This window comes from Schistocerca nitens, chromosome 2 (genome assembly GCF_023898315.1).
Source record: "Schistocerca nitens isolate TAMUIC-IGC-003100 chromosome 2, iqSchNite1.1, whole genome shotgun sequence".
NCBI classification, from domain to species: Eukaryota; Metazoa; Arthropoda; class Insecta; order Orthoptera; family Acrididae; genus Schistocerca; species Schistocerca nitens.
Window position 1 is genome coordinate 880,295,072 of NC_064615.1, and position 14,191 is coordinate 880,309,262.

The 14,191-nt window shown below is 38.5% G+C and overlaps 1 protein-coding gene across 3 annotated transcripts in view; it reads left to right on the plus strand.

The window, feature by feature from the left end:
• The window catches only part of LOC126237180 (trithorax group protein osa-like), a 101,358-nt gene that overhangs the window by 53,664 nt on the left and 33,503 nt on the right, over positions 1–14,191 (plus strand). For 2 of the 3 annotated variants that reach the window (XM_049947053.1, XM_049947054.1), the window contains 3 exons: positions 344–551; positions 771–877; positions 12,790–13,564. In XM_049947053.1, the coding sequence (XP_049803010.1) occupies positions 344–551; positions 771–877; positions 12,790–13,564 (1,090 nt within the window). The remainder of the gene's footprint in view (positions 1–343; positions 552–770; positions 878–12,789; positions 13,565–14,191) is intronic. The other variant, XM_049947055.1, reaches the window with a different exon arrangement.

A 14,191-nucleotide genomic window follows, 5' to 3' on the forward strand; every position in this document is an offset into this window, starting at 1 on the left:
TACCCACCCCACCCCTATAATAGATAGATCATTCTTACTCTTACACTGATTGTCTCCAGAAAATAAGTGATAAGTGTGCCAAGTTTGATTGAAATCGGTGCAGTGGTTTAATAGTAGATGTGGAAGATATGTACACACATACATACGTATTTACATCCATTTTTATAATATGTATGGATTCAATGTTGTTCAGAAGCAGGACTAAGCCACATCCATAAAACACATTGTTAAATGTACACGGTATTATCAGCTACATTTTGTGAAGGATAGTGTCCATTTAGCATCAACACAGTAAACCTTACTTTTTCTGAGTTGTAAGGAAATATTTTTAATGTATCTATAGCCTCCAGGTGCTCCACAGCATGGCATGCATGGACCACCACCTTCAGGGCAGCCAGGTGGGCCAGGTGGACCTGGTGGACCAGGTGGTCCCTCACCAACACCGAGTGGTGAGATGCCTCCAAATACACAAGGGCCTATGCAGACTTTCCCACAGCAGCAGGGAGGCTACAGAGGTCAGATGATGCCATCGCAGCAAGCGATGCCCCAGCGTAAGCATAGTATTTTATGTCTTTTCTTTGTACTAATTAATATGTATCAAGTTTCTTATTTTAAATCTTCTCCTTTTAATTTTTGCTTGTCATTCCTGAGAAGCTTCAGGTAAGATTATTACACTTTTACTAAAAGCTAGATACACTAACTTCCTCACATTTAGTTTCCTTGCTTGCTCTGTGAATCATACTTTCTTCTATTGGAAATTACACTTATAGGACCTGGAGCAACATCCGGACCACAACAGTATCGAGGAGCTTATCCTCAGCAGGGACCGCAGGGCTATCCAGGACAGTATGCAAACCAGTCTCAGGGTCCCCCACAGGTAAAGATATGTATATTGTAAGTGACCGCTATATCATCAGCAGCAGTATAGGTCTAACAAAATTATCTGTATTTCTTTCTTGATAACAGAAATGGGACAGGATTTGAGAAGGTGGACTTCCATGTTGTGGAGCCAGGGTAGTTATGTTTCTAGATTTGATTAAACTTTTCACTAACTTACATTTCCTTTCCATGTTAATCTACCTTTTTTAAAAGTTTAAATCTCTGTAATTGAATGATAGAACACCGTAACATTATTATAAATTTGTTTTTCTTCTTTTCTTAAAGTTGTAAAAAATTTTCAAACATTTATATTGTTAAATTATTTTAAATACAAACTAGTGCCCAATATATTGATATCGCCCATTTGACTTTTCTACTACTTGTTCCATTTCATTTCGCTTTGCCACGTTACAACTATATATTTAATCGACAGAACTGTGTCAAGCAGCACACTACTAATGCTGTATTCAAACTTTACAGATTTGTTTTTCCTGCCTATCTGTATTAACTAGCATTTTTGTACTTTTATAGCTAGCTGCCATTCATCATATCAAAAAAAAATTTTTCTAAGTTATCTTGCATCCTCCTACAGTCGTACAACCCATAAAGACTCACCATCATTATACTCTTCACCCAAAACAACAATATTCACTATAGAAAAGTGCCTGTACACATTACCAGGCCACCATGTTCCTAGAGACATGGAGTCTCAGCTTTATATTGAATAAGAATACAAGCTGAAGTGACGAATTCAAATTTGTGCTAAGGTCAGAACTTGAACCCAGGTTTCATACTTACTAGGCAGATGTGTTATCCACGTCACCACCCTAGCATTGCGGCTAACACAGCTGCACAGAGTACCCTAGTACAATGCCCTCCCTAACAGAAATTCAATTCACACCTCAGCCCACCTTGATTTTCGCCTTCTTAAGTCGTCTATATTGCCAAGGCTCTCCGATATTGAATAGTACCCCATCTTTGTATATAAAGGGGAAACCCTGCTTGTCCAACAGTAATAAAGAAGTATGAGCAAAGTCAATATTCACTCCACACTGTATATTTAAACTCTGCACTATTGTAAATACATGACGACTCCATTTATAACGCGAGCAGTACACCACCTTATTCAACAAATATAACTTGAGATGCCACACCCTTTCTGTGAAACTCTGCTTAATGTAGGAGGCTTCCAACTTCAATGAATGAATTTATGACAGCTAGCTTTTCTTCTTGCACCCGACTGAAATGATCAGTGTGACACAAGGACACTGTCATAACCACACTTACAAAACAATGAATATAATGGAACACACAAATAGAGAAATGAAGGTTCTGCTGTAGTGATAATTGTTGTCAGTTAACTGTATGGTATAGAAAGTAGATATGTATGCCAGTTTCTCAAGTATGCTTCCCAGTGATGATGCACAGAATAGGCTTGCTGACATACACACCCTCAAAAACATACATTTTCCATATTTAGTGCATTGTGCCGCCACCTACTGCTAGGTACTCCATACCAGTGATGTCAGTAGTCATTAGACATCGTGAGAGAGCAGACTGGGGCATTCTGCGGGACTCAAGCACTTCAAACATGGTCAGGTGATTGGGTATCACTTGCATCATACATCTGTATGTTAGATTTCCACACTCCTAAACACCCCTAGGTCCACTGTTTCCAATGTGATAGTGAAGTAGAAACGTGAAGGGACATGTACAGCACAAAGCGTACAGGCCGACCTCGTCTGTTGACTGACAGAGACTGCCGACAGTTGAAGAGAGTCATAATGTGTAATAGGCAGACATCTATCCAGACCATCACACAGGAATTCCGAACTGCAAATACTATGACAGTTTGGCGGGATGTGAGAAAACTTGGATTTCATGGTTGAGCGGCTGCTCATAAGCCACACATCACACGGTAAATGCCAAACGACACCTCGCTTGGTATAAGAAGCATAAACATTGGTTGATTGAACAGTGGAAAAGCGTTGTGTGGAGTGATGAATCATGGTACACAGTGTGGCGATCCGATGGTGGGGTGTGGGTGTGGCGAATTCCTGGTGAACGTCATCTGCCAGCTTGTGTAGTGCCAACAGTAAAATTCAGAGGCAGTGGTGTTATGGTGTGGTCATGTTTTTTTTTTTTTTATTATGGGGGCTTGCACCCCTCATTGTTTTGTGTGGCACTATCATAGCACTGGTGTACGTTGCTGTTTTAAACACCTTCTTGCTTCCCACTGTTGAAGAGCAATTCGGGGTTGGCGATTGCATCTTTCAACATGATCAAGCAGCTGTTCATAACGCACAGCCAGTGGCATAGTGGTTACATAACAATAACATCCCTGTAATGGACAGGCCTGCACAGAGTCCTGACCTGAATGCTATAAAACACCTTTGGGATGTTTTGGAACGCCGACCGCCGACTTCATGCCAGGCCTCACCGACCAACATCGATATCTCGTCTCAGTGCAGCACTCTATGAAGAATGGGGTGCCATTCCCCAAGAAACTTTCCAACACCTGATTGAACATACACCTGTGAGAGTGGAAGCTGTCATCAAGCCTAAGAGTGGGCCAACACCATATTGAATTCCAACATACCCATGGAGGGTGCCACAAACTTTTAAGTCATTTTCAGCCAGGTGTCCAGATACTTTTGATCATGTGGTGTATGTTAACAGATCACTACAGCAAACATTTATACTGATTATTATGAACAAATGTTAATTGCTGTACAGGCTCATGGCATATAGGGATGTGAACCATAACTGGAGTTCAATGATTTGTAAAACTGACTAGTACTTGAATGTAATGCTTAATAATAGCACTGTTGTATGAAGTCTCAGTTGAAGGTAGCAGTCAACTGAATGAAGTCTACTATTCTGTTTCACTACAGACTCAGTTTTAAACTTGAGAGTTACAGTAAATTCATGTAATCTTTCATATTGCTTACAAATTAATTTGCAGGTATTTCTTTAAATAGCAATGTAGTGTTGTAATGAAAAGTGAAGGTACCGTCTTTCATAAACTGTAATGTTCACACTGCTACTTTATGTTGACTGTAAAGTTCTAACAGCAAGATAAATCAGAGCGATGCAAATGGGCAGTTATCGTCTGAAGCAATATTGATACTGTCCTTTACATTTGGTGAAATTTTATATGATGTTCAGTTAAGGGTTTGTTTTGTGCAAAAACAGCAACACAAATGGTGATGGATTGGTGATAGGTGAGTAGCAGGTGTAGCCTGCATTGTGAAGACTACATGGTTCCATGCAGTGATGCTCTGCTGTTTGTGAATATTGCTGAGGTGGAGCTAGATGGTGATGGCAGTTTCGTTGATTCAGAAAATTAATTACTAAAATAGAAATTAATTAACAGCTGCTCCGGCATGTTGTTTGGTAATAAAACACACAGTAAATAAAAGATTTGAACTGTTTCCTAAATGTATTAGATGGGATAAGTTGGATCAACGCTATGAACAGAGATCTTCACTTCTAAAAGTGGCAACTGCTCAGTAGTGTATTTGAACATCAAGACTATGTTTTATTACTTTGGCTCCAAATTAAATGTTGGAATCTTAGGCCTCTCACACCATTAAACACAGTTTTGAACAAAATGATTCACAGTTCGCAGCACAGTGCACATCATGTCAAATGCCCCTCATAAATCCATAGCACAGTAAAATACACAGTCTCTAGTTTGTTTCAATTTTAACATTATTAGTTTGGTTTGTTGTCTGTCTGTGTCACAATATGATAGCAGCCCCATAATTAGATTACTGATGATTCCGGAAGGTTCTGTGGCTGAATGTCTTCTCTCAGGCATCTTCTATGATTATGTTTTAAATATTCTTGCTTGTGATTTATTCTTTCTCCTCCTGATGTCTTCTACTCTTGTGCTCCCTCTTCTGCATGGGTTTCAAAGTAAGTTGTTGTTCTTCGAAGTTTATAGCAAACTGATGCAACAATAGTGCAGCAGCTATGTTCTAGAACGTTCAGAGTTCAGTTCTCGCAAATAATGACGTCCTCTGTCACATAATTTCTACCTCAGATTTCCTCTAATGCCATTACTCTTTCAACACAGCTAAAACATCCTCCACAATTTAATGAAACTTCCCACCAATTTGTACCGTGCTCACAACCAGTCAACTTAACACTTCCATCATCCTGCTTTAAACTAATTGTCCTTCCAGTCAACATGTTTCTTTCTTCCACATTTTGCCTTTGGACCAATGCTATCAGAAACAGTTCCATTTATAAAATATTACTTCCTTTTCCACCAACAGTTTTAATCTTGGTCACTCATCTTAAAATGCTGGGTCTGTCCTGGATCTAACTCACTCATTGTCTCTCTGGCATTTGCAAAACTTTTACAGAGATATCATTTTCCCTACTGGGCCAAAGCTTTCAGAAATACATAGACAGTATACATGGATACATTTAGAATAATATTAAAATTCAAAATATCTCTATTAATTTACATAAAAGTTTCACATCACATATTCACATAAATAAGATTACAAAATCAAACAATGAAAAATCCAAGATGGAATGTAACAATCCAGAGAAGGAAAGTTGCTACTCACCATATAGCGGAGATGCTGAGTCACGATAGGCACAACAAAAAGATTCACACAAATAAAGCTTTCGGCCATAAAGGCCTATGTCAGCAGTAGGCGCGCGCCCACACACACACACACACACACACACACACACACACACACACACACACACACACACCTGCTGTCTCAGAGAGCTGAGACCACAAGATTACAAAATAATTAAAGAAATTCTAAAAGAAAGAAAATAAAGGAAATATATACAGTTTTAAGATGTTTGTTAAAGGATAACGGATTAGTGGGGAGTCTATTACACAAGCATCAAAGGAAACTAAAAAATGCCCGTCTCAGTGTTACGCTTTACATCTTTTCCCGTTCCATGAGAGAAAGTTTGATTTCCAGTTTCTCCCAAATCCTCATTTGCCAACAAAGATCTTAGCGGTGTGACATTACAGATATCCCTACATTTACCTAATGAAATTTTGTTGCCCATCATCAATTTCTGTCAGATCAACAGTGGTACCCATGGTACTGTAAGTGGCTAGTGCTGTAGGGTTGCAGCTAGTGCAGACACTCAAGTGTACAACTATGTACTTCAGTTCCTAAACTAAGGGGTCGACATTTAAAAAAGAAGAAGAAGAAGACCTGTTATGCATTATCACTGATTTCCTCCTCCGAGTCAACAGATCCAAAAGTTTGGATCTCTGGAAATCTCTAAGATATTCCTCTTATTATTCAATTGTCTAACTCTTGAAGTATTTCCAAGAAGCATATTTAAAACAATCGCACACAAACTAGGTGTACTGCTGCTGGGAAATCCAGTCTTTCTCATTGTTTTTTCTCATTGGCCTGAATGACCAGTATAATAATAATAATAATAATAATAATAATAATAATAATAATTGTTAATAATCAAATAAATAATTAATTAAAAGGAAATCTACTAAATGAAAAGTAAAATGAACCTAAATATTTCACACGCACACACACTTCTCTTTCTTAGTCTCTATAATGAAAATTATTTTTTGTCAGAAAAAGCACGCAATATTATCAACTATGTAAAAAAAAACACCTCATCCTTAGTTAATTCTACTATTTTTTACCTTTTTTATTGTTTGAAGTGATGGTCGGCAGACTTTTGGCGTGCTGAAAAATGTTTAAGTTGAGTTTCTATAATCTCAGGGAAATTACTAACTGTCTTCTCGCCTCACGAGAAAACTCAGAATAGTTTAATTTAATTTCATGGGTATCATATTGACAATGTAAGAAAAAATGTAGTAAAGCAAAATCTGTAACATTTATAAATTGGGGCTTGATGATTGTTACTATGAAATGAAAGCAGAAATGCCAAATTAAACAATTATTATTTGATGAAAGAAGCTTTTTTTATACAGACATCTGACATCTCATGCATTAATCTCACAGTTTTGGACATAACAAAGAATTTTTGCCATATTCCGGTGAAATACGTAAAAATTACAATAATCTTAATCCGACTCTGGAGCGAAAGAAAAAAGTATTCATAGTAAAGTCATATCAGTAATCGCAGTTGGCGATAATAATGGCACAATTAAACAAATTCCTAACAGGAATACAATTTTAGTTCATTTGAACAAAATGGAAGAAAATAAGAGTCTGATAGCGTAAATGCTGTCGGAAAGGCGCACGACTAAAGAAGAGAAAGAAAAGACGAGTGCGCATTCTTATATAGAACAAAAGTCAGATATGATAATGCTGCGCCGCTCTCATTATCCTGGGCATACATATTCGCTGACTTGCAGTGCAGTTCATTGACTCAGTGGTTAAATTATATCTTTAACTCTTGATATTTCGATAGGAAATGAAAATAGTATGTTGTTATGTCGCGGCAGGGCACAATGTTAACACCAGCCCTTCCATTTTAATTTTCATTAACCTATGCCGCTCTTCTCTCCAAGGAAAGATAAACAAGTTGTGAAAGCTAGGATAGTTCCTTGTACTTTTATTTGTATTTATCACCATTACTAAAAATTTTGTGTCTTGAATTTAAATATTTGGCAACGTCTCTCTCTCAATTTTACAGTTTTCTTGAGGGAATTTTTCAAACATCTGTAGATGAGTGATATATGTCACATTTAGCATGTAGGCACTTAAAAAGTAAGAAAATCACACTTGATTTCAAACATTTCCACTTGTGGTAGTGGTACAAAATTTAAACCAGGAGCCTGAGTACGTACTCGTGCACTAAGAGTCACTTGTGACCTAAGAGTGCCTGTACTGGAAACATGATAGCCCAGACTACACTAACCAACTAAAGTTTCTCCAATAAAAGTGTTTCTTGACCATTGGTTGTATCGCTGCATTTATGAACTGTGACTATGTTTGTAAGGCAGATACCAAGTTACTAGAACAGAACTTCTATACCTTGCAAATCTAATGGTATTCTTTTAAAATGACAATCATTATTCAATTAAATAAAATGTTAGGTGAAGCCATCACAAAATCATTTAAAAAATGGCATTGCAGCTGCTGACAATGTCACAAGGACGATAGCCTAATGCTGTTGTCAAAGTTGAAGTGATGCAGTCTAAGACCTCAAACGGAAATACTTTGATATAATCAATACTCTTGAGGAATATGTTAATCATAATGTTCATATTTGTCTCAGTGCCAATGACACTCAGTCTAGTTAAATGCTGAGTGGCCAGTGGAAGGGGGGGTCAGGGGGGGGGGGAGAAACAGCAGCCTGTCAGACAAAGAACAAATCTGTTTCTACAATAATATGACAGTTAAGTGAAGCAAAAGAATGTGCTGATCATATGTGCTTTTGATAGCAGAGAATATGAATCAACAAAATGGGCAGATTTTACAGCTGCAATAGAAATGGTTTTGGTGGCACCACAAGTGCATAAAACTGATGCTTACAATGATGATTCAATGTAATCACATAATGATACAGGCAAATAATATTCAGGACTTCTAATTTGAAAAATAGTGGGATAGATGGAACATACAAACTTTCATGTTATAAATGCTAGTGAGAACCATCTGGAAACCATTCCTAAAATTTTGCTTCCGCATATAAAGATACCATTTTTTCAGAATATTGATAAGTGTGTAATTGCAGAAAGGGTTTGTTGTTTTAGATATAAGTGTGAACTCAAAGGAATAAATTAGCTAAATTTCAATCTGCTTGTGATAACAAAACTGTTCAAAAGATTTGGGAGGCCATACCTTTACATTGATGTGAATGAATTACAGAAACATCTGTATGAAAGCTTCCCACATCAGCAAATTACTTCAAGGGATTTTCAGTCCCAAAAATGAATTTACCTTTTGATACAATGAAATATAACAACAAAAAATGTGTGCTACTCAGTTTCCATTAATTTTGTTGTCTAGAGTGGGGCACTTTACAGTAGCATCAGTGATGAATATTTATTAGTGACTGCTTTAATAGATCTGTCTGTATCAGCTGGATGTACTTGTCACATAGAGTTATCTGCATTCCTTACTTATACAAAATAGACGTATTTTCTACTTGTCAGTTGTTGTTTTTATTTCAAAACGACCAGTTTTGGGCAATGTCATCATCTTCAGATCATGTCTTATAGAATAACCATTGTTGTAATCAATTCATTCTTTTTAGACGTGTTCTACGGTGTACCTTAAGGGGCTTGTGGAAGCGACATTTAGTTTATGGGAGGTTACTGAGAAACACAAAAAAATTATTTTTCAAAATTTTATTACTGTTGGCAGCAGATATCTGAATAACTAACTGCAGCAAATTGCTCAAATTTTAATGGTATATTCTCTAGGCATTTATTTATAAGTGTCATCTTCTTGTTTTCAAAAATCTTTGTCTGTTGTCAAGAAACACCCCAAAAACATGGCTTTAGGGTACCAAAACTGTGCTGTGGATTCCAAGACAGCTATGCACAGCAACTGGGCTGAAATGTTTACGATATATTCCTAAGATCCCAATCTCTAATAGCAGTGAAAATTTTCTTGATATTTTTATCCGTTTCCAAGATTCAGATGTTCAAAGTTATCCCAGTTGTACATGTAAAGTACACATTTAACATCTGGTGTGAGGCGAAACATAGTTTATAAACACAGAGAAATATACTGTCAATTGTCTCCATTATCATCAGAAGGATTTTGGGAACCTCATGTTGTAGTACTGAAACACATGCAAAATTTTTGTGCATGTAACATTTGGTCCGAGCTATAAATTTAGATTTGTGTTATTTCAATTTTACGTAAGTAAACTACCAGACTTTTTGCTGACCTATAAAGTTCTTTTCATATAAGTAGTATGTCCTGCTTTAGCAAGGAAAGGAAGAGAGCCAGTGGAAAAATGCTCCTTTCGGAGCACAGAAAAGACGAATACACTCCTGTTTTTTTAAAAGACTCTGACTGAACAGTGGGGTACCACCTGTTTCATTCTACCTTCCCCAGCACCATTAAAATTTTTTCCAAAAACTTTGGCATACTAATGGATTTGCAGTTTTTAATATTAAGATAGAAGGAGAAAGTGGCAGTGGGAAAGAGACAGAAAAGTAATAAATACTGGGAGGTAGTAGATAGTGCTTGTGGTACAGAAGGAGTGGAGGACACAGTGGCAGTGTGAGAAAAAGAGAAGGACACAGTGAAAGTGGAACATAGTTGACAGTGACAGAACAGTGCTCGGAAAAGAGTGAAGGAGGCAATGCAAGTGAGAGAGGAATAAAGAGGAGACAGTGGAAGTGGATGAGAACCAGTGATAGTGACAGACAGAGTGTATGACAGCAACAATGAGGGAAAGAGAGATATTGATGGTGAGAAGAGACAGCAGCAGTGGGATGGAATGAATGATATATTAGCAGTAAGAGAGAGAAAGAGGGAGACAGTGACAGTGAGAGGAGACATAAGCAGTAGGACAGAGCGAAGGAGACTGTGGCCACGAGACAAGAGACAGCGGCTGTTTGAGAGACACAATGAGATAATGCCAATGAGTTGAGCTGAATGAGTGAATGAGAATGATCAAGTGGGAGTGGATGGGTATGAGCAACTTTCAGTGGAGGACTAGTTGGTGTGAGCAAGTTACAGTTAGGGGAGCTTGCAGGAGTGAGAGATGAGCTGCGTGTTAAAAAGAGCACACATATGTTTGCATGCCAAAATTTTTGAGAGAATTTTTAAAGGTGCTGAGGAAGGTAGTTTTCTGCTGTTGTTTTATGTGGATTTGTTGTATATTGTAATGAAATGGCAACTAATATAGGGGGCACCTGATACTATGTATGACTTACACTGTGGCTGGCTGTGTAGTTTTGTGAACTGAGCAGATTAAAGTCATTTTAATAATGTGCACAGACAAGCTTTCTGGGTCTGAATGACTCACTACTAAATGGTATGTTTGTCTTGTCATGTAATATTTAAACTGAGCAACTGCTAAAATGCTTCTTGTTGTAACCAGTTCAAATATCTGATCCCTGTGTTTCTTATTCTTTGCCCGCATCTCGTGGTTGTGCGGTAGCGTTCTCGCTTCCCACGCCTGGGTTCCCGGGTTCGATTCCCGGCGGGGTCAGGGATTTTCTCTGCCTCGTGATGTCTGGGTGTTGTGTGCTGTCCTTAGGTTAGTTAGGTTTAAGTAGTTCTAAGTTCTAGGGGACTTATGACCACAGCAGTTGAGTCCCATAGTGCTCAGAGCCATTTTTTTTTTCTTATTCTTTCTAGTACTGATGATGGCTGTACTTTAGCTGAAATCCAGCTACATCTGCAATAAAATGTAAATTTATATGCAGCTGATTACTGTGCTCATCCCTGATTGTAATAAAAATATCATTTGACAACTATTGGGTTGGTGCATATGTTTGAAACATTTTCCCAACATGTATACATAACAGAGACTTAAGGCATCAATATATTCTCCTTCACTATTTACAATAGTCTGCCAACTGTGGGGTAACTTTTCGAATCCGCGACTATAGAAATCACGTGGTTTAAAGGCAAAGAACTCTCAACTCTCAACCCATGTTAGGAGTGCATTTTCATCTGGAAAGGAAGTTCTGTGATGGTTTTAAATGGAGAGCATAAAAAGTGAAAAATCACAGGACACAAGATCAGGTCAATAAGGTGGTTGTGGAAGGACTTCCCAACCAAACTCCTGTATAGTGCTTTTTGTCAGTTTAGCAGAATGTGGGCATGTTATTGTGGAGTAACTTCACTTCATGCAGTCTTCTGGTGCAGTGTTCTTGGATGGCATCTGCAAAATGTCTCAGTTGTTTACAATAAATGTCAGCAGTGATGGTTGCGGAAGCAATTCATAGTACACCACCACATCACTGTTCCACAAGATTCATATTACCTTTTGTGGATGGTTGCAGGTCTTTGTATAGGGAGTTGCTGCTTTGTTTGGGCTCAGCCATTCCCTTCTTTTCCTTATGTTAGCATAAAGACACCATTTTCCGTCAACAGTAACAATACAGGATAGGAATGGTCAGTGTTGTTCACGAGTCAGTTGATGACGAGCAAGGAGAGGTGCACATATGGCCACCTGCTGATTTTTGTAATTTTGGCTTTGAGCATGCATACCCAGACACCTGATTTTTGGACCTTTCCCATAACATGTGAAAATCTTGCACAATGGTGGAATGGTCACAGTTCATCTCATTTGCCAATTTTCAAGTACAGTGTTGTCTGTCATTGTGGATTAATGTGTTTAAATTATCTGCACCAAACTCTGAAGATCTTCCTGAACAGGGAGAGTCACTAGTGTCATAACAATCCTGCTTAAAATGAGAAAACCATTTTCTTGTCGTGCTGTGTCCAGTGGCATAATCCCCATAAATAGTGCAAAAGAATATGTCAGAAATTTTCTGATTTCTCCCATTTGTAACATCCACAGCTCCACTCACTATCTCCAAGTGACAAAATGATACAACATAAACTCAAACAGCAAATGAAAAAGACAGGTGATAAAGAAACCCATAGCAACCAGGGAACAAACATGTAAAACAAAAAACAAAAATGCTACGAGCTTGTATACCAACCTAATGTAGGGGGCACCTTGAATACAAACGTAATTCTTAACACTTCTTACTCTGTAACTATGAGAAATGATCTGTAGATGGATGACATTGCTAAAAACGAATAATTTTTAGATAAAAATGGTGACTGGCAGACAGAAAATAAGTCTATTTTGTATGGATCTCTCTTTTCTAGCCACAGAGTATCTGTTGAAATGCGAAGTATATTTGTGTTGATAACCACAGCAGTATTCATACATTGCAAATTTAAAACCATATTAAATATTTCTGAACCTATTTTTTATCTTTCATTTTGTGTGAATTGATTTTTCTCGTAGATTTGATGTATTTTATGATATTTTTAACAGAGTTACGGTCCTCCAATGGGACCCCAGCAGGGGCCACAAGGGCCCCAGCAGGGACCACAGGGACCCCAGCAGGGGCCACAGGGACCCCCACAGGGACCACAGCAGGGGCCACAGGGACCACAGCAGGGTCCACAGGGACCACAACCAGGACCACCATCACAACAACAAGGGCCACCGCAGCAGCAGGGCACTGCACCACCATCACAACCACAACCACAGCAGCAGCAGCAGCAACAACAACAACAACAACAACAACAACAACAGCAACAACAACAGGCCCCAGGACAATCACAGTCTGCACCACCACCACCTCCACCACAAGCAACACAGGGATCTGCACAAACACAACAACAAGGTCCTCAACCACCACAGTCAACTACTGGTACTGGGCCACAGCAGATGTCTGTGAACTCTGCCCCACAGCAGGGTAGTAGTTACCCACCGGGTGCACCAAGTACCACATATAGTGGGCCTTCATCACAGCAACAACAGCAGCAACCACAGCAGCAAGGTTATGGGCAAGGAGGAGCACCACAGCAAACACCTGGTTCCTTGCCATTGCAGCAGCAACAGCCACAGTCACAACAGCAGCAGCAGCAACACCAACAACAACAGCAGCAGCAGCAACAGCAACAACCACCACCCTCCCAGCCTCAGGCACAACAACAGTTATCTGGAGGATATGGACCGTCACCCCCTACCACTACATCTGTTGGTACTGGTCCCAGCTTCATCAGTCAGGGGCCTGGACAACCACCTCAGGGTAGTAATTACGGTATGAACATAAATGTGTATTCTCATTCTAATTTTCCTGTCTTTTTCTTTTAAATTAATTGGGGTAAATTAGTAAGAACATGATAAAATTCAAGTAGGAATGCGGCAATGTTGCAACAGAATTTTGTAGTGTCTAAATTGTTTCTGATAAAATTATTTGTTGGCAAAGGAATATGGCCAGAATAGTACTTCCTAGACAACTTGGATTTTAAAGGATTTTACAGTCAGACTTGTAGACAATGTATAAAGACATCAATATATTGCACTAATAGATTTTGTATGATTGATATTAGTTCTGTTATTTTGGAATCGGGAACTAAAAAAAGAAAGGTGTTTGGGGGCATGTCGGAACAGAATGCGGTAGCTTTTCATTTGAACAAGTTCATTCAAAGTATACGTAAATTAGTTGCCATACATGAAATTTTGCAGTTAGCATGTCCTTTGAATTCATAACACAGTAGTGGAAACAAAAAGACATGAGCAATCCATGAGGTAATGAAAAAAGAGCAGCATGGAATAGTTTTTTAAGTGATGGTGAAACTGTAAGAAATAAAGTGATTTATTCACTGTACAGTGCCATATACAGGGACATCAAAGAAAGGGAAAAAGATAACAAACAAAACGTAAG